Source organism: Pseudophryne corroboree, chromosome 5 (genome assembly GCF_028390025.1).
Source record: "Pseudophryne corroboree isolate aPseCor3 chromosome 5, aPseCor3.hap2, whole genome shotgun sequence".
Taxonomy (NCBI): domain Eukaryota; kingdom Metazoa; phylum Chordata; class Amphibia; order Anura; family Myobatrachidae; genus Pseudophryne; species Pseudophryne corroboree.
Window position 1 is genome coordinate 634747419 of NC_086448.1, and position 22270 is coordinate 634769688.

The 22270-nt window shown below is 46.1% G+C and overlaps 1 protein-coding gene across 2 annotated transcripts in view; it reads left to right on the plus strand.

Moving 5' to 3' along the window:
* The window catches only part of LAMA3 (laminin subunit alpha 3), a 477258-nt gene that overhangs the window by 311836 nt on the left and 143152 nt on the right, over positions 1-22270 (plus strand). For both annotated transcript variants that reach the window (XM_063923602.1, XM_063923601.1), the window contains exons 37-38: positions 11555-11716; positions 12589-12690. In XM_063923602.1, coding sequence (XP_063779672.1) covers positions 11555-11716; positions 12589-12690 — 264 coding nt within the window. The remainder of the gene's footprint in view (positions 1-11554; positions 11717-12588; positions 12691-22270) is intronic.

Here is a 22270-nt window from a genome sequence, read left to right on the forward strand (position 1 = left end):
ATGATTTAATGGCGTGTGTCCCTGTGAAGTGGTGTATTTTAGTAGTACCAGCAGAGATCCAAGGGCGGGCCATTCCTTGAGAAAGCCCCGGTGGAAAAGCTGGATTGTTCCAGATGGGAGTCAGAGGGGAGGGATGGGTAGACAATTTCAATTTTTTGTTCAGGTTCTGCCAATGTTTAAGTGTCAATTCTATTGTGGTTGAAGGGCAGGGAAGTTGAGAGCATTGTTTTCCAGAAAGCCAAGGCAAGTATGAAATTGATGGGACTCCCAGCAGATCACTCTCCAGGTCAACCCACCTTTTAGTATGCTTTGGGGCATGCCAGGCAACCATTTGGCTCAGCCTAGTCGCGTCGTAATAACGCTGGAGGATGGGAAGGCCTAGACCGCCGTTCCGAGAATGTTTGGCTAAGATATCCCGCCGGATTCTAGGTTTTTTATGGTTCCAAATGAATTTACACAAAGAAAATTGAAGGGTATTAAGAGTCTGGGGGGGGATCGGGATTGGGAGCGTCTGAGATAAGTATAGGAGTTTGGGGAGGGCATTCATTTTTATTGCGTTGATTCGTCCCACCCACGAGAGAAAGTAGGATTCCCATTGATGGATATCTTTAAGGGTATATGCGATGAGCGGGGGGTAGTTAGCTCTGTAAAGGGAACTGTAAGATTTAGTGATAGAAACCCCTAAATATTTAAGCGAGTGTCTGTGCCAGGAAAAGTAAAAATTATTTTGTAGTTGAGATTTAGTTGGTTTGGGGATGTGTAAGGAGAGGGCTTCGGATTTTGCCTGGTTAATCTTATATCCCGAGAGGTTGCCATATATGGATAGTTCTCTGAAGAAATTCGGAAGGGAAATAGTCGGGTTTGTGAAAGTCAAAAGGATATCGTCGGCGAAGAGGGAGATGGTGTACTGGGTGTGATTGACACAAACCCCTGAAATGTCAGGGTTGGCCCGGATGCGATTCAATGATAAATGCGATTATGAGAGGAGATAATGGACACCCCTGTCGGGTTCCAGTTGAAATTTTGAAGGTATCCGATAGTAAGCCGTTAGAGTGTACCGATGCCGAGGGGTTATGGTATAAGACCTCTATGGCCTGGAGAAATTTACCTTGAAGGCCAAAACGTTGCAGAGTCTGCTGCATGAAAGGTCATGAGACCCTGTCGAAGGCTTTCTCCGCGTCCAGGGTGAGCGCCAAGGATGGGATCTTGTGAAGGTTAATGTGGTGAATGATATCAACAACGCGTCTAGTATTGTCAAGTGCCTGTCTTGACGAGACGAAGCCCACCTGGTCAGGGTGTATGAGCGAGGGTAGAATAGGGTTAAGTCTATTGGCCAAAACTTTAGCGAAGATTTTCAAATCAGAGTTCAGAAGGGATATAGGGCGGTAGTTAGAAAGAAGCTGGGGGTCTTTATCGGGTTTTGGAAGCATAGTAATAATAGCCTTAGTAGTGTGGGAATGGAAGGGAGACCCGTCCAGTATAAGATTAGATACTGTTGTGAGGTAAGGAAGTAGTGCGGGTTGAAAAGTTTTATAATGGGACACTGGAAAGCCGTCCAGGCCTGGGGCTTTGGATGGCCTCTGACATTTGATAGCGAGGTCGATTTCTTCAGGGGTAATAGGTTTATCGAGGTCCGAAGAGGTATTTGAGTCAATACAGGTATTTGATTCAATACAGGATGCTAAGTAGTCGGAAGTCGTGGGATGGGTCGAGTTCAAAGAAGATGAGGTGTCAGGCAGATTATAGAGCCACTCGTAGTAAGTCTTAAAAAGAGAGTTAATAGTCGCTGGGTTGTATTGGAGGGAGCCATTGTCGTCCTTAATAGCCGGGATAGCAGTGTGCGCTTTCCGGGCTCTCAATCTGCTGGCCAATAGCGTATCAGCTTTGTTACTCTTCTCATAGAATTTTTGTTTTAACCAGCGGAGAGAGTGCTCAGTTTTTTGGCCAGTAAAGCGTTCAATGCTGCCCTGGCAGACGAGAATTGTGTGTAGAGAGGACGCGAGGGCCGTTGTTTATGTAGGGTTTCCAGGTTGTGGACCTCAACTGTGAGGGACGATATTTTTTTCTTATGTTCCCTGTTCCTATGCGACGCATAGCTAATAATGTGGCCTCTGATGACAGCTTTGTGGGCTTCCCAGATTAATGGGGTACAAGAGGAGTCAGTAATATTTAAGGAAAATAGTCAGCGATAGCTAGATTATTTTTTTCTTGGAACTTAGGGATTTTCAAAAGTGTCTCGTTTAATCGCCAGTTGGGGTGGGTTGTCGGAGTGTCGAGAATGTCGAAAGTGGCGGTGATGATGGAATGGTCTGACCAAGGGTTGGTAATAATAGACTAATCTGTTACGTGTTTAGAGACCAGAGTACCGCAGAAAAAAAGATCAATACGGGAGTATGATTGGTGTGGGATCGAGAAAAAGGTGTAGTCCCTAGCTGTTGGGTTGAGGGCCCGCCAGACATCGAAGAGGCCAGATTCGTGGATATGTTTGTTTAAGGATCGTAAGGATGAATCACGCTGTGAGCGGGACTGACCAGAAGATTTATCTAAGTCGGTGTCTGGAACAGTGTTGAAGTCTCCCCCTAGTATTAAGTAACCTTTTCTGACATTAGTCAAGTCTGTAAAAAAAAGAATTGAAAAAGGAGGATTGCCCGAAGTTGGGGGTGTAAACAGTGGCGATCGTGCATTCCAAATGTCCCAGTGTGCCCATCAGGATGATATAGCGTCCGTCAGTGTCCATGTGAGTCGAATTTAGTGTAAATGGGACTTTGAAGTGAATCAAAATGGCCACCCCGTTGTGTTTCGATTGGCCTGAGGAATAAAAGGCCGTTGGGTAGCGTTTGGTGGACAGGGTTGGATGCAGCCGGGATTTAAAGTGAGTTTCCTGGATAAACATTATTCCCGCTTTAAGAGTCTGGAGAGAGCGAAACAGGGACGAATGTTTCTGAGGGGTATTGAGACCCTTGGCGTTCAAAGACGCTAAGACCAGGGGCATCTTAGATGTTGCCTAAAAGGAGGGGTAAGGGGGAGAGATGTGGGAGAAAGAGAGAGGGGAAAAAAAGCGGGAGGAGGGAGAGAAAATGAAGAAAGGACCCCGACTTAACGGAGGAGAGAGAAGGAAAGAGAGGAGAAAGAAGAGGAAAATAGGTATTATGGGAAGGTGTCAGGGGGGCAGGGGGGGGTGGTGTCTGTGCAGGGGTTCCATACGACCAGCGAGAAGGAACAGGCACAGAGAGTAGGATCAAGGGATCTGGAGTAGAGGAGTGTCGGGTAATGACCGTACTCCCTCCACGGGGGGAAAAGGGAGGGGAGGCGGTCTTAGAGGCTAGAAAGCAATAGTGCGAACTTGTGTGGTAGGTAAAGGTAGTGGGGGAACACGTCCCTCCAGTGGCGGTCTATGCAAAATTTGCAGCAGAGGCCATGAGGTGTAAGAATCAGTGTGTGAAAGACATGAGCCAGAGAGGTAGCGTACGGAGCCCAACATTGGTCGCATTAATAGCAATACTACAGTAATATGAACAACAAAGTTACTAGAAATCCTATCTATACATCCTGGTGTATATACGCGATTATAGATTATGCACTAGCAGCAATTGTGCGACAGTAAGTGCCGTGCGAGCAGTGCTAATAAAATAGATTTAGCTATGGATCTATGAATAGCAGAGCTATAAAAGCAGACTGGGAGAAAAGAAGGCAGACAATATACAGTAGGCATTCAGCAACAACCAGGATGAGAAACTGAAACTGATCAAACAATCAACGTAGCAACTAGAACAGTATAACGAGTAGAGTGTTCACGTGACCGCAGGTGCAGAAGTGTTTAGGTTGGCCGAGAGTTGGGAATCGGCCCTGTTGGGGGGATCAGAGTCCCCCAAGTGTGACAGAAAGCCCCCCCCCCCTTCTCTCGGGCCTTTGATGACGATCATTTTGCCATTGTAGTCAACCAGAAGTTAAAGGGTTATCCCCAGCGGTATGGGGTCAAACTTTTAATTTATGCTGTTCGTCAGACGTTACAGCTGGAGGAACCCTCAGCACCGGAGTTGTCATCCACCTCTTATTTTAAGAGAAGGATGGCTCAGGTGGCAGTCTTTCCTCCATTTTCTAATTTTCTTAATTTTGATGAAGAATTAAAAGAAGCCTAAGTTATTGTATCCTTTATGAGATGAGGACATCAAATTATGGGAATCACTACCAAAGGTCGTGATTCACAAGATTAGCAAAAGCAACCATTATTCCCACTGTACATACAGCCACTCTAAAGGATCCAGCCGATAGGAAGAGTGATGCGGTTTTAAAATCTGTTTTCACCCTGACGGGAGTATCCCTGCGTCCCATGCTGGCCAGTGCATGGGTGGTTATGGCTGTCGACGAATGGATTACACAAATTGTATCTGGTATCTGTTTCCCTACAGGCTCGCATCTCTGCCCTGGCTATAACTGATCATCAATCACTATGGTTGCATTCTTGGAACACTGATTCGGAATCCAAACGCACTTTGGTGGCATTTCCCTTCGAGGGAGAATTTTTATTTGATCCAGAGCTGGAGAAGATTATCACTAAGGCTACTGGTGGAAAGAGTCCTTATCTTCTGGTGCTGATGCCTAAGGCGAAGCCTTCCAGATTTCAGTCCTTTCGACCTCAGGGCAGGGGCGCCTTTACTTTCCTTCCAGTCCTTTCAAGGACATTCCCAATTCACCTGCAGAGGTGCCTTTAGAGGCCTTGGCTCCCAGAATAGTCGTCGACCAGCACCTAAGCCAGCTGATACAGCCTCGGCATGACTATCTCCGTCATACCACCAAAACCCAGGTGGTAGGCGCGCACCTACTTTTTCCCCAAAACGTTTGGCTGGACTCCAAGCCAGACAGATGGGTATGTGCCGTCATCTCCAGGGGTTATATTCTGGACCTTCAGACCCGTGTGCCCCACAGGTTCTTTGTAACCCCTCTTCAAGACCCGGTCCGCAGATGGGCCTTACTTCAAGCTGTGTCCTCTCTTTCCAAGGCGGGGGTCATATTGCCAGTTCCGCCTCAGCAGAGGGGACTCTCTACCCTGTTAGACAAGCTGGACGGCTCGTTTCGACCAATCCTCAACTTGAACTTGCTGAACAAATGGACAAATTCAAATAGAATCTATCCATTCAGTCATCCTGGTCATGGAATCAAACAAATTTTTGCCGTCCATTGACATAAAGGACGCATACCTTCATGTACTCATTTGGCAAGGACACCACCACCTGCTACGCTTCGCGGTAGGCTCTTTTCACTACCAGTTCCAGACTCTGCCTTTCGGCCTTTCCACGGCTCCCAGAGTCTTCACAAAGGTTATGGCTCACACAGACGCATTGTTACGGAAACAGGATGTCACCATCACCCCTTATCTGGATGACTTGTTACTCAAGGCTCCGTCCGAGACTCTACTCAGATCACACATCGAGCTGATGTTGCAGGCGCTCCAAACCCTTGGTTGGATAATCAACTTTCCCAAGTCACACCTTCTACCATCGCAAAGCATGGGCCTTCTCTTCGACACCAGAGTTCAGAGGATCCTTCTTCCTCACAAAAAGGTTCAAGATCTCCGGTCCCGGATACACACTCTTCTCCGCCTACTAAGGGTGTCGGTATTCCGCTGCATGCAATTACTCAGAAAGATGGTGGCTGCCTTCGAGGCGGTTCCATTTTCATGCTTCCATGCCAGGACATTACAGGCTCAGATTCTGAGTCAATGGTCCCACATGAATCTCAGGTTGGACACACAACTTTTCCGCCTGTCGCCTCAGACACGTCACTCTCTACAGTGGTGGCTTCATTCACCGACTCTAACCAAAGGATCTCCGTTCTCCATTTGGAATTGGGAGATAGTTACTATGGATGCCAGCCTCACGAATTAGGGCACGGTGTTTCGTCACCACCATCTTCAGGCTCGGTGGTCCAGAATGGAGGCAACACTACCAATCAGCATACTCGAACTTCGGGCAATTCGAAATGCCTTGGCCCAGCTTTAAGACCTCCTTCAGGGACGTCCTGTTCGCGTTCAGTCAGACAACGTGACTGCCGTTGCCTACATAAACAAGCAGAGCAGAACTCGCAGTTGGAGAGCCATGCGAGAGGTAACCCACGTTCTCTGGTGGGCGAAGTTGTGGGTTCCATCAATATCAGCGGATTTCATCCCCGGAGTAGAAAATTGGGAGGCCAACTTCCTCAGTCGGCACACGGTTCATCCCGGAGAATGGGAACTAAATCAGAAAGTCTTTCTGTCCCTGATCTCCATATGGGGTCGGCCCAACAGCTTCCCCGCTATGGATCTCGCACCAGAGATCCTCAGGCTGCTTTTGTAGACGTCATGACGGCCCCTTGGCTGTATGTCTCGGATACTTGTTTCCACCTCTGGCCATGATCCCTCAAGTGCTTCAGAGGGTGCGGAGGGAAGCTCTTCCAGTCATCCTCCTTGCTCCAGATTGGCCCCGTCGCCATTAGTATGCTCAGATTCAAGACATGTTGGCCTGAACCCCCGTTCCGCCTTCCCCTTCGTCCAGATCTCCTTCTTCAGGGTCCGTGTTGTCACCACGATTTGCCTCATCTGGCTTTGATGGCATGGTTCTTGAAACCAGCATCTTGAGGTCTAAGGGGTTGTCCACTTCTGTTGTGAATACTATGCTTCATGCTCAGAAGACGGTTACTTCCAGGATTTATCACCGGATTTGGTTTTTATACATTGCATGTTGTGAGCAGAAGGGCCTCTCAGTGGCCATCTTTCGCCTTCCGCGCCTTTTGGCTTTCCTACAGGACGGCTTGTCTAAAGGCCTCCGACTCTCCTCTCTAAAGGGACAAGTCTCTGCTTTGTCTATTTTTTTTCAGCGAAGGTTGGCTTCCGCTGTTTTCTTCAAGGTGTTTTGCGACTACAACCGCCATACGTGCCTCCTTTCCTTCCTTGGGATTTGAAGTTTGTCCTCACGGCCCTTCAGAAACCGCTGTTCAAGCCTCTGGATAGGGTGGACTTAAGGTTTCTGACTCTAAAGGTGGTTTTTCTTTTGCCCATTGCCTCTGCTCGGAGGGTCTCCTAACTGGCCGCCTTGTTTTGCAAGGCATCTCTTCTCATCTTTCATGCTGACCGTGTGGTTTTGCGTACAAAGCCCTCTTTTTTACCTAAGGTAGTGTCTGCGTTCCATCTCAACCAAGACATTGTTCTTCCGGCCTCCAAACCCACTTCTTCGTCTTCACAGGAGGCTTCTTCTCTTGCTTTATTGGATGTTGTACAGGCTTTAAAGATTTATTTGTCCCATGCGGTGTCAATCTGACGCACGGAAATCCTTGTTGATGCTCCTAAGTGGGGTTGGCCAGCCTCCAAGAACACTGTGGCTCGATGGATAACGTCGGCTATCTGTCAGGCCTACATGTCTTCAGATCTCCCTGTTCCGGCACCGCTGAAAGATCATTCGACGCGTGCTGTTGGGACGTCTTGGGCTGTTCGCCGTGGTATTTCCATGGAACAGTTGTGCAGGGCTGCAACCTGGTCGTCTGTGCACACCTATACAAAATTCTATCGGTTCCATACCTTTGGTTTGGCGGAATCTCGGTTTGCCCGTACTGTCTTAAGTAAGGCTCTGCCGGATGCCCCCCTCTCTGTTAGCTTACTTTGGGAATTCCCAGAGGTCATGACGCAGTGTCCCCCAGGTGGATGATGGAAGAAATGGGATTTTTTACTCACCGTAAAATCTCTTCCTCGGAATCCATCTGGGGGACGCTGCAATCCCTCCCTTCTTGTCTGGTTTTCTTGCGTTGTTTCTTGTCTGCTTCCTCCATGTGGCTTGGCAAAACGTAGACTGAGGTCCTGCTGGAGGTGGGAGGGGTTAGAGGGGGGAGGTGTCAGCGTTAGAGTTTTTTGTGCCTAACCTCCATAGCCCACACTCTAACCCAGAGGTCATGACACAGAGTTCCCCAGATGGATTCCGAGGAAGAGATTTTACGGTGAGTAAAAAATACCATTATTTAGAGACAATTCCACCTGGCATGACATGAAAAAAAAAATTCTGGTCTAGAATCCAACTGTATCTCTGGGAATCCTGGAAGAGTTGGCAAAATGTGGCATTATATAAACCCAGGCTATTGCAACACACATGGCATACTGTACGCTATGTTAGGTGATTGGTAGTAAACAAAAGCCCATGTTTAGGATATAGACCTTTTTGAAGACTTTAGTACATTATTGTAAACATCACATGAATCCAAATAGTTACTTCCGTAAAAATCCGCGTTAATGTCATAAAACAATGTTCTAGTTGAAAAATTTGTAATTAAAACATAAAGAGTTAAATGTTCTTATATGATATCTGAAGTCACCATTCGGTTTTACAGTATTGAAGTCATACAAGTTCATTATTTTGTAATATAGGCTTGGGGCAGGCTTGGCTAATTACTAGTAGGCTGTCTGAGATTACTGTGTCTGTGCTAATAGTATAACTGCAGTTACTTTCCAGTTTGTGCAGGGAAGTCTGATTTTTATGGATTATGAAATGCTTTATTGTGGTTTGTGTGTTTCAAATTTTGGGGGTGACTCATGAAATATTAACAATTACGTATGCTCATTTCATCTTAACTACAGACAAAACAGCTACTGATCTGATGAGTTTACTAATATGCTTTCATCACATGCTGAAGAACAGTTACTGACATGGACCACAACAAATTTATCATATTGTGATGACGTTCTTAGGGTCAACATACTAGTTGGATACTAGTCCGATCTGTGTCTGTTGCAGTATTATCTAAGACACATGTGAATTGCAGTATTATCTAAGACACATGTGATTTGTCATTTAAGACACGTGATTTGTCATTGTTGTGTTTCAAACTATGGCAACAAAACACTGAGCTATAAAGATGGGTACACATTAGGCAATATTTTAAACAATATCGCTCATTTTCACCATTTTGAGTGATATTGTTTGTAATATCGTCCAGTGTGTACGCACAAACAACTTCATTCAGCTTGGATCGCTATTGAGACAGATATTGCGATTATCTCAGTCCTGCTTCTGCTAAAAATTGCATGTGAAGAGCTGCCCAGAATGGTAGAAGATACCCATTGATGTAATCTCAAAATTGCCTATGCATTCGCAGAATTGCGATGCATACGCAGAAATAGAGTACCATCAACAATTGCGCTTGACCTAGGGCTACTCAGTATAATGAGGATGCAGTAGCACCGGCACCATGTTTTTAGTCGCAATCCATTGCAACTGACATCAGATACACGCCCTAAAAATGGCCATTATCCGTCTGCATTTTCCAATCACTCCGCACAAACGCCATGCTAACACCTACAAACGGTCAGTTGCTGTCAATCAAATTATGATCACATTTCACTAAATTATGATCGCAATTTAGCCTTTGCGCATGGAGTGTATCGTCTAGTGTGTACCCGGGTTAGACGCTATCAATGTCAGAAAAGCAATTTAATCATGTACTGCAGAGCTGGCCAAACCGGTCCTCGAGATCTACCAACAGTTCATGTTTTCCAGGCCTCCTGGAGATCTGTAGAATTGTCAATTAGGAATGAATTCAGCACATCTTAATTAGTAATGACTACACCTGTGCACCAGCTAGGTGGTCTGGAAAATGTGAACTGTTGGTAGATCTCGAGGACTGGTTTGGCCAGCCCTGATGTACTGTATATTTATTGAGTTTTTCAGATTGTAAGCTTGCGAGCAGGGCCTTCCTACTTCTATGACTGTTTGTTTATTACCCAGTTTTGTTTTATCATTGTGTCCAATTGTAAAGCGCAACGGAATTTGCTGCGCAATAATAGAAACTGTTAATAAATAAAACATCATAAATAATTACACACTGGAATATTGATTTAGCAGTAATGCACTATGAGACCAAAAAGGGTACTAAACTTAGACAACTGATAAGTAACAGGAGTAATACAGAGAAAAACAAACTCTCAATAAGGAAAAACAAACAGTAATGAACAACTGAGAATGTCATTAAAAAAAAAAGAGATAGGGTTATTTTGAGGTCAGGGACCTGCGGTGAGCTAAATAGCTCAGGAGGCACTGACTAGCACCAGAGCCAGATTTACATGCAATATATGAGCCAAATCGTACATCTGGGCATTATACATAGGTGTAGCAGTATAAACACCTGGAAATTCAGTGAGTTTTGATCAGAGATGTGCGGAAAAGTTAGCCAGGTGAGGCACTGCCTCACCTGCCATAGACTTTTTACTCCAGAGTTTTGGCTATAAAAATTATTAGAATAATGCAAAGAAGATATTTCAAACATATTTTTTGTATTTTCCATATACTTTACGCAGTCAAAACTCTGGTACAAACGTTAGTATGACAGGAAAGGCTCTGCCTCACCTGCCTTACCCCACCGCACGTCACTGTTTGAGGTGAAGGAAACACCCAGTAAAACAGGAAAACAACTTCTAAAAGAAATGTCTGCCACAGTTACCAAACGTTACCAAACTTCATCGGACACTTTAATTTCATATACATAAATCTCTCGTGAGGCATGGTGGAATTAACTAGACCGATCCATGAGGAAAGAGAAGAGGCCTGGGAAGCCATCCACTTCCCGGCAATACACACTTTGGCCATGATAAATAAAATAAATTTAAAATGGTTTAGGATCAACGCTGAGTCCAACACCAAATAGGCAACTTTCTGGGTTGGTGAGGTGTTTCTAATCCCAGAGTTAGGACAAGAAGTAGAACCTCCAATTTTTCAAGACATACTGGAGTCCAATACACTCTACATTATGGAGTTTATATAATTGTATTTGCTGAAATATGTCATAGACCATGGCAACGCGAAGTGAACCAAAACAGTGTCCCACTCCTCATCCATAAGAAGAAAAGAACTATAATGCAGAATAGTGATAATGGTTGCTATATACAGTATTTGGTGGCTTGCACAAGGAAGGAAAGAGTAGTGGAGGAACAGAAGGTGCAGCCAGGAATAACAAGATTAGCAGCCTAGCTCCTAACTACAGTACATATGGAGTGCATTTTTATTCATATAAACGGGCATCAAATTGTTCATCTCCGTGAGTGTACATTAGATATTCCGACAGTTTACTCGTTGCGGAAATGTGTATGTTCAGTTGAATTCACTTAGTGTAAGCAGTAATCACGCATTGGATATTATCCCACTGTTGTCCGTTGCTGGTTGACAACACAACAACATGACTTAGGATGTCTGTCATAAATATGTGTTCTCTGTCAGTTCTCCTGGATGCACCAACGTGGGGCTCATATGTCACAAAGTCAGGCTACAAAGTGCAGGCAATAGTGTGTACTGGTTTTACATTTACACTCACCTACTCAGTAGATCAAATGAGCATTGGACATTCATTTAGAACTCAATGTCCTTTGGTTTAGATCAGTACTCAATCATGTACCATGACTTCCCAGTTGAAGTGGGTTTGTAGTACATACTGTACCTTGTGAGTACTAATATGATGAATGAAATTATATCTAACAGTGTGGTACGTCTAAACATGTAAAAAATACATAAGATATATCAATACTAACATGTTTCTTTTTGATAAGTTTGTAGATATGAGGTCCTGGAGTCTTGAGACATCAGATGAGACCAGAGTGGATTTTACTTTCAATCCTGGAAGCAACAGTGTTGTAGCAGATGTGCAGGAGTTACCCCTGTCCGTTCACAGTCTGCATTGGGTGGCACCAGCCTCATACTTGGGAGAGAGGGTAAGAAGATGCTCATATTACTTTTTTTTTTTTTTATACTAGTACTTTTTGTTTTGTTTTTGTTATTCATTTTAGCAAACATAATATCATTATAATATTAATTAGACAATGATAGACTAGGAAACGTTTGCATCTGTATACACAGTCAGCTTGTGACTTTCTTGTATGGCATTAACCTCAGCAATAATGCACTAAGGAACTGTTGGCAACACAGAGTTGCATTTTTGGTTATTGACTGCTTAATTAGACCATATTCCAAGTAATCCCTGACACAGCTGTGATTAGAATACAGTATGGCATAATACAGGATGAAAGTCAGTAGGTGATCAATGCTGAGATAATGTAGCTTTCAGTGTTCCTGGTAACTCATGACCATTGCATTTTGGGGCTTATTCAGGTCTGTTAGCAAACCAAAAAAGTTAGCAAATGGGCAAGACCATGTAGCACTGCAGAGGGGGGGGGGGGGGGGGGGGGCAGATGTAACATGTGCATTTTTGATGGGGTGTTTGGGTGGGGTGTATTCAAACTGAAATCTAAAATTGTAGTGTAGAAATAAAGAAGTCAGTATTTAGCATGTACAGAAACAATGTAACCCACCCAAATCTAACTCTCTCTGCACGTTACATCTGCCCCACCTGCAGTGCAACATGGTTTTGCCCCATTGCTAACTTTTTTGGTTTGCTGACAAACCGGAATAACCCCCTTTGTGCTTATTGTCATGTGCATATATAGATAGCTAATGAGGCTTTATCTGTAAGACCATGGCACGTCATACATAGGTGGTCACACTTCTTTCTGGCTCTGTTTCACGCCCTAATACAGCTTGGTGTAATAATGAAAGTAGTGATTACTGTTTATGTTCTCGCCAACAGATCTCTTCCTATGGAGGTTATCTGACATACCAGCTGAAGTCCTTTGGCTTACCAAGCGAAGGCATGGTCCTGTTAGACAAGCGACCAGATGTTCAGCTAACAGTAAGTAGATGCTTCACTGCATTTTGGAAAGCAAGCTTATTTTTTCTCCTAAACATGTAATTATGATGCAAAGCTATATCAGTATATTAATGGCTTGCTGGAGATGTTCTAGCACATCGTAAGACACAAAATTATATGTTATTTGTGCAAGTCAAGGTCTTTCGTTTCGGTATATGCGATGTCATTTGGATCTCAGAGCTGAGCTATTAGCGGCCACAGGCTGTTAGACACAATTATCAGTGTCCGCATTCTAAGCATTCCTGCTCAGCCATGGTCTGCCACAATTTAATGCATGACTGACTCCTTTCACATTGACCAGTGCACCAATATGTTACACTGCAACTGACATGGCAAGTGAGAATAGTGTACAAGGGGATGATACTGTTACAGAGGGACAGGCCATGGTGCTGTACATGCAGCTTGTAGTCACATTGCATTGCAGCCACTTAATAATAATTCTTCATTTAGCTGTTCACTCCTAGCTAGACATGTGTGCTCCCATATTGTTTTTTTCCAGTAGTACTACAAGTCCCAGCAAGCCTACCCCGCAAGCTGGTACTTGGAGAACCACAAGTACCAGCATGCGGGAGAAAAACGGGCCCGCTGGTACCTGTAGTTCTACTGGGAAAAAAATACCCAAATAAAAACAGGACACGCACACCGTGAGAGTAAAACTTTATTTCACACATGTCGACACACACACATACTTACCTATGTTGACCCGCCGACTGCCACGCCCCCCTCGTCACTGAAGAATCCGTGGTACCTGTGAATAAAATTATACTCACCTGATCCAGTGTCCAGATTATAATCCACGTACTTGGCAAAAAAAAAAAAAAAACGAACACCCGGACCAGGCGGACAGTCACAGTACTACTGTAAAAAACAATATTCTTTCAATTTTCTCAAGGCTATCAGACCCCCATCCGCAGCCCTTGGATGGGGGGGACAGCCTCGGGCTTCACCCCTGGCCCTTGGGTGGCTGGGGGGGACCCCTATGATTGAAGGGGTCCCCACTCCCCCAGGGTACCCCGGCCAGGGGTGACTAGTTGGATATTTAATGCCACAGCCGCAGGGCGCTGTATAAAAGTGACCCCCGGCTGTGGCATTATCTGTCCAGCTAGTGGAGCCCGATGCTGGTGTAAAAAATACAGGGGACCCCTACTCTTTTTGTCCCCCGTAATTTTTGCACCAGGCGCAGAGCCCGGTGCTGGTTTTAAAAATACGGGGGATCCCCTGTCATTTTTCCCCCCGGATTTTTAGAACCAGGACCGGCTCGAAGAGCCCGAGGCTGGTTATGCTTTGGAGGGGGGACCCCACGCAATTTTTTTTCTGTTTTTTTTACCGTTTTTTAAAAATCGGATCAAAATCCGTCAAATTGGCCGTTTTTCGATAGCGGGACTGTCGAATCCGTTTTTTATTGAATATGTTGAATTTCGGCACCCACTTTTGCCGGAATTCGACGGTCGAATTGTGTCGAATTAAAAAACGGGCGAAAAATTGCCGCGATTCGCCGGCAATTGCATATACCCCATAGTGCTGCTGATAATTGTACTGTGTTACCTCATACTGCAAGTTATATCATGTCTGCTTCTGAGGGTAACGGTTCTGGGGCTGAACACACTGCCAGTGTTGCTGAAGCCACAGACCTATATGAGGAGAATATAGCAGCTGTGGGCTCTGGTTCTGGGGGCTCCTTGCCCCCCAGTGGGACTGTGGCAACGGAGGCACACACTGACCCACAGTGGGCCGCTTTTTACACGCTACTGCATACGCTAGTTCATAAACTAACACCCCCTATGGGACCTCCAATGCCGGTACAACCGTATGTGGTCCTTGCAGTTAACCCGCCGTGGGCGGACGATTTATCTGCTCAATTAAAGAAGTTAAACCAGTCCCTGACTACTAAAAAGTCTGACCATCGCTCACCTAAGTCCAAGGGGTCCTCTAAGCGAGCGCTTGTCTCCTCACAATCCACTGCTGTCACTGACACCTCGTCTGATGAAGACGGCACGTACACTGACCCCACAGGTTCTGACTCAGATATGGCTGATGGGGAGGGTAGTTCACATGTGAATGTTCCTGATCTTTTGCAGGCTATTAAGTTAATTCTACAGATTACGGATGATCCCGAGCCATCCGTCCCTCCTAAGAAACCAGATAGGTTCAAGCGTCAGAAGGTGGTTAAACAAGTTTTACCTCACTCTGACCACCTAGTGGATATACGTCAGGAACCCTGGGAAAACCCGGGTACGAAGTTTGTGCCTCAAAAGAAGATGCTGGCTCGCTATCCCCTCGCGCCAGAGCTTTCTAAGAATTGGGAAACGCCTCCTTCAGTGGACTCACATGTGGCTAGGATGGTGGTTTCCTCAGCTCTGCCTGTCACTACCATCACGTCTCTACAAGAGCCTACGGATAAGCGTGTGGAGGGTTGTCTAAAAGCGATTTACACCCTCACGGGTGCTGCGCAAAGGCCCACTATTGCAGCTACATGGGCTGCCGAGGCTATTGAAGCATGGGCCTTGGAGTTAGAAGCTGTAATCTCCTCTGACCATGCTAGACAATGCTTATCATATATTGTCACAGCTTCTCGATATATTAAAGAGGCGGCTTCGGATGCCGGTATCCTAGCAGCCAAGGCCTCTACTACGTCAGTCCTGGCTCGCCGGATATTGTGGCTGAGATCCTGGTCTGTGGATCTGGACTCTAGAAAAACCCTGGAGGTACTCCCTTGAAAGGGAGATATTCTGTTTGGGGAGGACTTAAATAAGATAGTGGCTGACTTGGCTACTGCCAAAACTGCCTGTCTGCCGAGTACCGCTCCTTCTGTGTCGAAGGCTAAAGGTACTTCCTTTCGCCCCTTTCGCCCTTCAGGTAAAGCAAAAGGTCAAGCGTACCACAAGCAGGCCCGCACTTCCAAACCTGGTAAGCCTAAGCCCAAAAGAGCCTGGGCTGCCCGTCAGCCAGCTGCCAAGACCGATAAGCCTGCCGCATGACGGGGCGGGCCTTCCCCTGGGGGATCCCAGGGTAGGGGGCAGCTTCTAGGGTATACCCAGGAATGGTTGAAGACCACTTCAGATGCCTGGGTATGGGAAGTCGTCACTCGAGGTTACGCCATAGCCTTCAAAAACCGACCCCCTCATCGATTTTGCCAGACAGACGTCCCATTGGACCAGACAAAGGCAAACACTCTGCATTCGGTGGTACAGACCCTCCTGGATACAGGAGTTGTAGTACAGGTGCCTCTTGCTCAGAGGTGCCGGGGGTACTATTCTCCGCTGTTTCTAGTCCCGAAACCGAATGGGTCCTCCCGGCCCATTCTCAACCTCAAGGCATTGAACAGGTTTGTGAAGGTTTCCAAGTTCCGGATGGAAACCCTTCGCTCTATAGTTCTGGCCTTGGAACCTGGGGACTTCATGGTCTCCCTGGATATACAGGATGCTTACCTGCATATTCCTATAGCAGTGTCTCATCAGCAATACCTGAGATTTGCGATTGGCAACTGCCATTACCAGTTTTGGGCGTTACCTTTTGGTTTAACAACGGCTCAGCGAGTCTTTACAAAAGTCATGGCTGTGATGACGGTGGCACTCTGCCGACAAGGGGTCAGGATACTGCCGTATTTGGACGACTTGATAATCCTAGCAAATTCCGCAGAACTTCTCCTGCGTCATCTAGATGTGACGGTCCGGTTTCTGAAAGCCCACGGGTGGCTCATCAAATGGAAGAAGTCATCCCTGATCCCTGCTCAGAGCATGGTGCATCTGGGAGCACTATTGGACACTCACAACCAGCGGTTGTTGCTGTCTCAGGAGAAAGTCCTGAAACTTCAGGACAGGATTCGTTGCTTCCTATCTCGTCCGCAAGTGTCGATACATTCGGCGATGCAGGTGCTGGGCCTCATGGTGTCAGCATTCGACATGGTGGAGTATGCTCAATTTCACTCTCGTCCTCTCCAGAGGCTGATTCTAGCCAAATGGGACGGCCTGCCTCACAGGATCAGGTCTCAAATGATCTCATTGACTCCGGAGGTCCGTCTGTCGCTGCTCTGGTGGCTACGGGACCAACAACTGTGCAGGGGCCGTCCGTTCTGGATATCCGACTGGGTCCTGTTGACGACAGATGCCAGTCTAAGAGGTTGGGGCGCGGTGCTGGAGCTACACTCCCTTCAGGGGCGGTGGACCAAGGAGTAGTCCCTCCTCTCATTCAATATGCTGGAGTTGCGGGCGGTCTTCAATGCCTTGAACCTAGCCCAGCATTTAATTCAGAACCGTCCTGTTCAAGTACAGTCGGACAACGCCACCACAGTGGCTTACATAAATCATCAAGGTGGCACTCGAAGCTGCCTAGCAATGAAGGAAGTCTAACGGATTCTAGAGTGGGCAGAACTCCATCTACCGGCCATATCGGCAATATTCATTCCGGAGGTCCTGAATTGGGAAGCGGACTTTCTCAGTCGTCAGGACGTGCATGCCGGCGAGTGGGGCCTCCATCCAGAAGTGTTTCAACTCTTAGTGGAAAGGTGGGGCCTTCCAGACGTAGGTCTGATGGCGTCTCGACACAATCACAAGGTTCCGGTCTTCGGAGCAAGGACAAGGGATCCTCAAGCAGCATTCGTGGATGCACTGGCGGTACCGTGGAGGTTTCGGCTGCCGTACGTGTTCCCTCCAGTGTCACTCCTGCCCAGGGTAATTTGGAAGTTCAAGCGAGAAAAAGGAATTCTGCTTCTCATAGCTCCAGCGTGGCCCAGACGGCACTGGTTCTCAGACCTGCAAGGCCTATCGTCAGAGCGTCCAATTCTACTTCCACAACGCCCAGACCTCCTCGTTCAGGGCCCCTGTGTCTACCAGGACCTAGCCCGGCTGTCTTTGACGGCGTGGCTTTTGAAGCTTCCGTCTTAAGGGCTAAAGGGTTTTCTGAGGCGGTCATTCAAACTATGTTGCGGGCCCGGAAATCGGCTTCTGCTCGGATTTACTATAGGGTCTGGCATTCTTACTTTGTTTGGTGTGCATCTAACGATTATGACGCTTCCAAGTTTAGTGTAGCCAAGTTGTTGTCTTCTCTTCAGCAGGGCCTGGATTTAGGCCTGCGTCTGGCCTCCCTCAAGGTTCAAATATCTGCCCTGTCGGTGTGGATTCAGAGAAAAATTGCGACCTTACCTGATGTGCATACCTTTACTCAGGGCGTGTTGCGTATCCAACCTCCCTATGTCCCGCCTGTGGCTCCTTGGGACTTGTCGGTGGTTTTGGAGGCGTTACAAGAGTCTCCGTTTGAACCTTTTGGTTCAGCTGATCTTAAGTGGCTTTCCCTTAAGGTGGTGTTTCTGCTGGCTATTGCTTCAGCTAGAAGAGTGTCAGATTTGGGTGTCTTGTCCTGTAGTTCCCCATATCTGATATTTCACCGTGACCAGGCGGTTCTTAGGACTCGTCCCGGCTATCTACCTAAGGTGGTTTCTTCGTTCCACCTTAATCAGGAGATTGTAGTTCCGGAACTTGTTTGTCCTAATCTGTCTCCCAAAGAGCGGTCTTTGGATGTGGTACGGGCTCTCCGTATCTATATGAAGAGAACTGCTTCTATTAGGAAATCTGATTCTCTCTTTGTGCTGTTTGGATTTCACAAATGGGGCTGGCCTGCTCACAAGCAAACTCTGACCAGATAGATTAGAATGGTGATTGCACATGCTTATGTGAAGGCTGGTCTCTCTGCTCCTGATCACATTATGGCGCATTCTACTCGGTCTGTTGGACCTTCTTGGGCGGCCCAACGTGGTGCGACCCTTGAACAATTGTGCAACGCGGCTACGTGGTCCTCAGTGAACACGTTCATAAGGTTCTATGCCTTCGAAACTGCCGCTTCCCAGGATGCTTCCTTTGGACGCAGGGTTCTTGTGCCCGCTACAGTGCGTCCCCTCCCATAAGAAACTGCTTTAGGACATCCCCTATGTCTATCCTTGTGGAGCCCAGTGTACCCCGCAGCAGAAAACGAGTTTTATGGTAAGAACTTACCTTTGTTAAAACTCTTTCTGCGAGGTACACTGGGCTCCACAAGGCGCCCACCCTGACGCACTTAGCTTCTTTGGATTGGTATGGCATTAGCCGCTGACACTTCTCCTGTCGGGAGAGTGTGGTGTTTGTGGCAACTGGCAGTTGTCGTCTCTTTTACTTGCTACTCCATTGGGCTGGTTAACAAAACTGAGCTCCTGTGCACGGAGGCGGGGTGATATAGGAGGCGGCGCTATGCATCTTGGGAAGCAGGTCAAAGCTTTTGAGCCTGTTGGTGCTTTGGATCACGATCCTACTCTACACCCCCTATGTTTATCCTTGTGGAGCCCAGTGTACCTCGCAGAAAGAGTTTTAACAAAGGTAAATTCTTACCATAAAACTCGTTATTATATAGACTCATTTACATGCAAAGTGAGATATTTCAAGCCTTTATTTGTTATAATTTTGATGATTGTGGCTTACAGGTTAAGAAATCCCCAAATCCAAAATCTCAGAAAATTAGAATATTACATAAAATCAATAAAAAAAGGATTTCAAATACAGAAATGTCAGCCCTCTGAAAAGTCTAATCATGCATATGTACTCAGTACTTGGTTTGGGCTCCTTTTGCATGAATTACTGCCTCAATGCGTCGTGGCATGGATTCTATCAGCCTGTGGCACTGCTGAGGTGTTATGGAAGGCCAGGATGCTTCAATAGCGGCCTTCAGCTCTTCTGCATTGTTCGGTCTCATGTCTCTAATCTTTCTCTTGGCAATGCCCCATAGATTCTTTATGGGGTTCGGGTCAGGCGAGTTTGCTGGCCAAACCAGCACAGTAATCCCACGGTCATTGAACCAGGTTTTGGTACTTTTGGCAGTGTGGGTAGGTGCCAAGTCCTGCTGGAAAATGAAGTCAGCATCGCCATAAAGCTTGTCTGCTGAAGGAAGCATGAAGTGCTCTAAAATGTCCTGGTAGACGGCTGTGTTGACTCTGGACTTAATAAAGCACAGTGGACCAACACCAGCAGATGACATGGCTCCCCAAATCAACACAGACTGTGGAAACGTCACATTGAACTTCAAGCATCTTGGATTGTGTGCCTCTCTATTCTTCCTCTATACTTTGGGACCTTGGTTTCCAAATGAGATGCAAAATTTGCTGTCTTCAGAAAAGAGGACTTTGGACCACTGAGCAACAAACCAGTTCTTTTTTTCTTTAGCCCAGGTAAGACGCTTCTGACGTTGTTTGTTGTTCAGGAGCGGCTTGACAAGAGATGGATTTGCTGTCTTCATTTTTCAGCAGAACTCGGCACCTGCCCACACTGCTTAAAGTACTAAAACCTGGTTCAATGACCGTGGTAAAGTTAATTGTCAGATTTTAAAAAAAAATCTATTTTTTGGATTGTATTTCATTGGGAAGGAATACATTTTCAGAGTTGTCATTGTTTTTTTTTTTTTTTTTTGGGGGGGGGGAATAGTTATATACTCAAAGATTTCGCAAACAAATTATGAGTTCTCTATCTTGTCTACTTTTTTTATTAGAGCACTTTGAAATTGCTAATTTTTCCATTTTTCGCCTACATTGACCTCTAATATCTCTAGTTGGGGACCTGATAACAATTTCAAATTCACAGCATATACAGTACTCTATGAGGGCCATTTCTAAAAAAAAAAAAAAAATTGAGTTTGATATTTTTATTTTTTGATATTCCATTTTTTGATATTTAATATTGATATTTGCCCTTAGTGTAGCTTTTTTCCACCTGGAATATCAAACTCCAATTGTTTTTTACAGTTACCCCTTTTCTGAGCTGAGATATTGCATTTACCACAAATGTCCGCAACAGTAAAAAAAAAGTTAATTCACCATGAAACAAAAATGGCCACCATCTTTATATGAAGGTAAATAAACAAGTAGTGGTGGTTTCTGACTACTAACTCACAGGGGTCATCACACAAAAAAAAAAAAATAGTAAAAAATGGTCAAGCAACCAGTGTGTATATATATATATATATATATATATATATATATGTATATAGGATCCATTTAATTTGCCGGCTGTCGGGATCCCAGCAGTCAGGATACCGACGACGTAATCCCGCCAGCTGGAATACCGGTGCTACAGAGTGGGAATAAATCCTGTGGCTAGTGCAGCGAGTCCCCGAGCCTGCAGTGTGAGCACAGAGAGCCTGCAAAGGAACTCTTTGCACTTGCACCGCTGCCGGCATACTGGCGGGCAGGATGCCGCTGCCGGTACATTGACAGCCCGTATACCGTCCACCGGTAAATCTGAAACACTGAATCCATATACTGTGTATATGTATATATATATATATATATATATATATATATATATATATATATATATATATATATACTGCTCAAAAAAATAAAGGGAACACTAAAATTACACATCCTAGATCTGAATGAATGAAATATTCTTATTAAATACTTTGTTCTTTACATAGTTGAATGTGCTGACAACAAAATCACACAAAAATTATCAATGGAAATCAAATTTATTAACCCATGGAGGTCTGGATTTGGAGTCACACTCAAAATTAAAGTGGAAAAACACACTACAGGCTGATCCAACTTTGATGTAATGTCCTTAAAACAAGTCAAAATGAGGCTCAGTAGTGTGTGTGGCCTCGACGTGCCTGTATGACCTCCCTACAATGCCCTGGCATGCTCCTGATGAGGTGGCGGATGGTCTCCTGAGGGATCTCCTCCCAGACCTGGACTAAAGCATCCGCCAACTCCTGGACAGTCTGTGGTGCAACGTGGCGTTGGTGGATGGAGCGAGACATGATGTTCCAGATGTGCTCAATTGGATTCAGGTCTGGGGAACGGGCGGGCCATTCCATAGCATCAATGCCTTCGTCTTGCAGGAACTGCTGACACACTCCAGCCACATGAGGTCTAGCATTGTCTTACATTAGGAGGAACCCAGGGCCAACCGCACCAGCATATGGTCTCACAAGGGGTCTGAGGATCTCATCTCGGTACCTAATGGCAGTCAGGCTACCTCTGGTAAGCACATGGAGGGCTGTGCGGCCCCCCAAAGAAATGCCACCCCACACCATTACTGACCCACTGCCAAACCGGTCATGCTGGAGGATGTTGCAGGCAGCAGAACATTCTCCTTGGCGTCTCCAGACTGTCACATGTGCTCAGTGAGAACCTGCTTTCATCTGTGAAGAGCACAGGGCGCCAGTGGCGAATTTGCCAATCTTGATGTTCTCTGGCAAATGCCAAACGTCCTGCACGGTGTTGGGCTGTAAGCACAACCCCCACCTGTGGACGTCAGGTCCTCATACCACCCTCATGGAGTCTGTTTCTGATCGTTTGAGGAGACACATGCACATTTGTGGCTTGCTGGAGGTCATTTTGCAGGGCTCTGGCAGTGCTCCTCCTGTTCCTCCTTGCACAAAGGCGGAGGTAGCGGTCCTGCTGCTGGGTTGTTTCCCTCCTACGGCTTCCTCCACGTCTCCTGATGTACTGGCCTGTCTCCTGGTAGCGCCTCCATGCTCTGGACACTACGCTGACAGACACAGCAAACCTTCTTGCCACAGCTCGCATTGATGTGCCATCCTG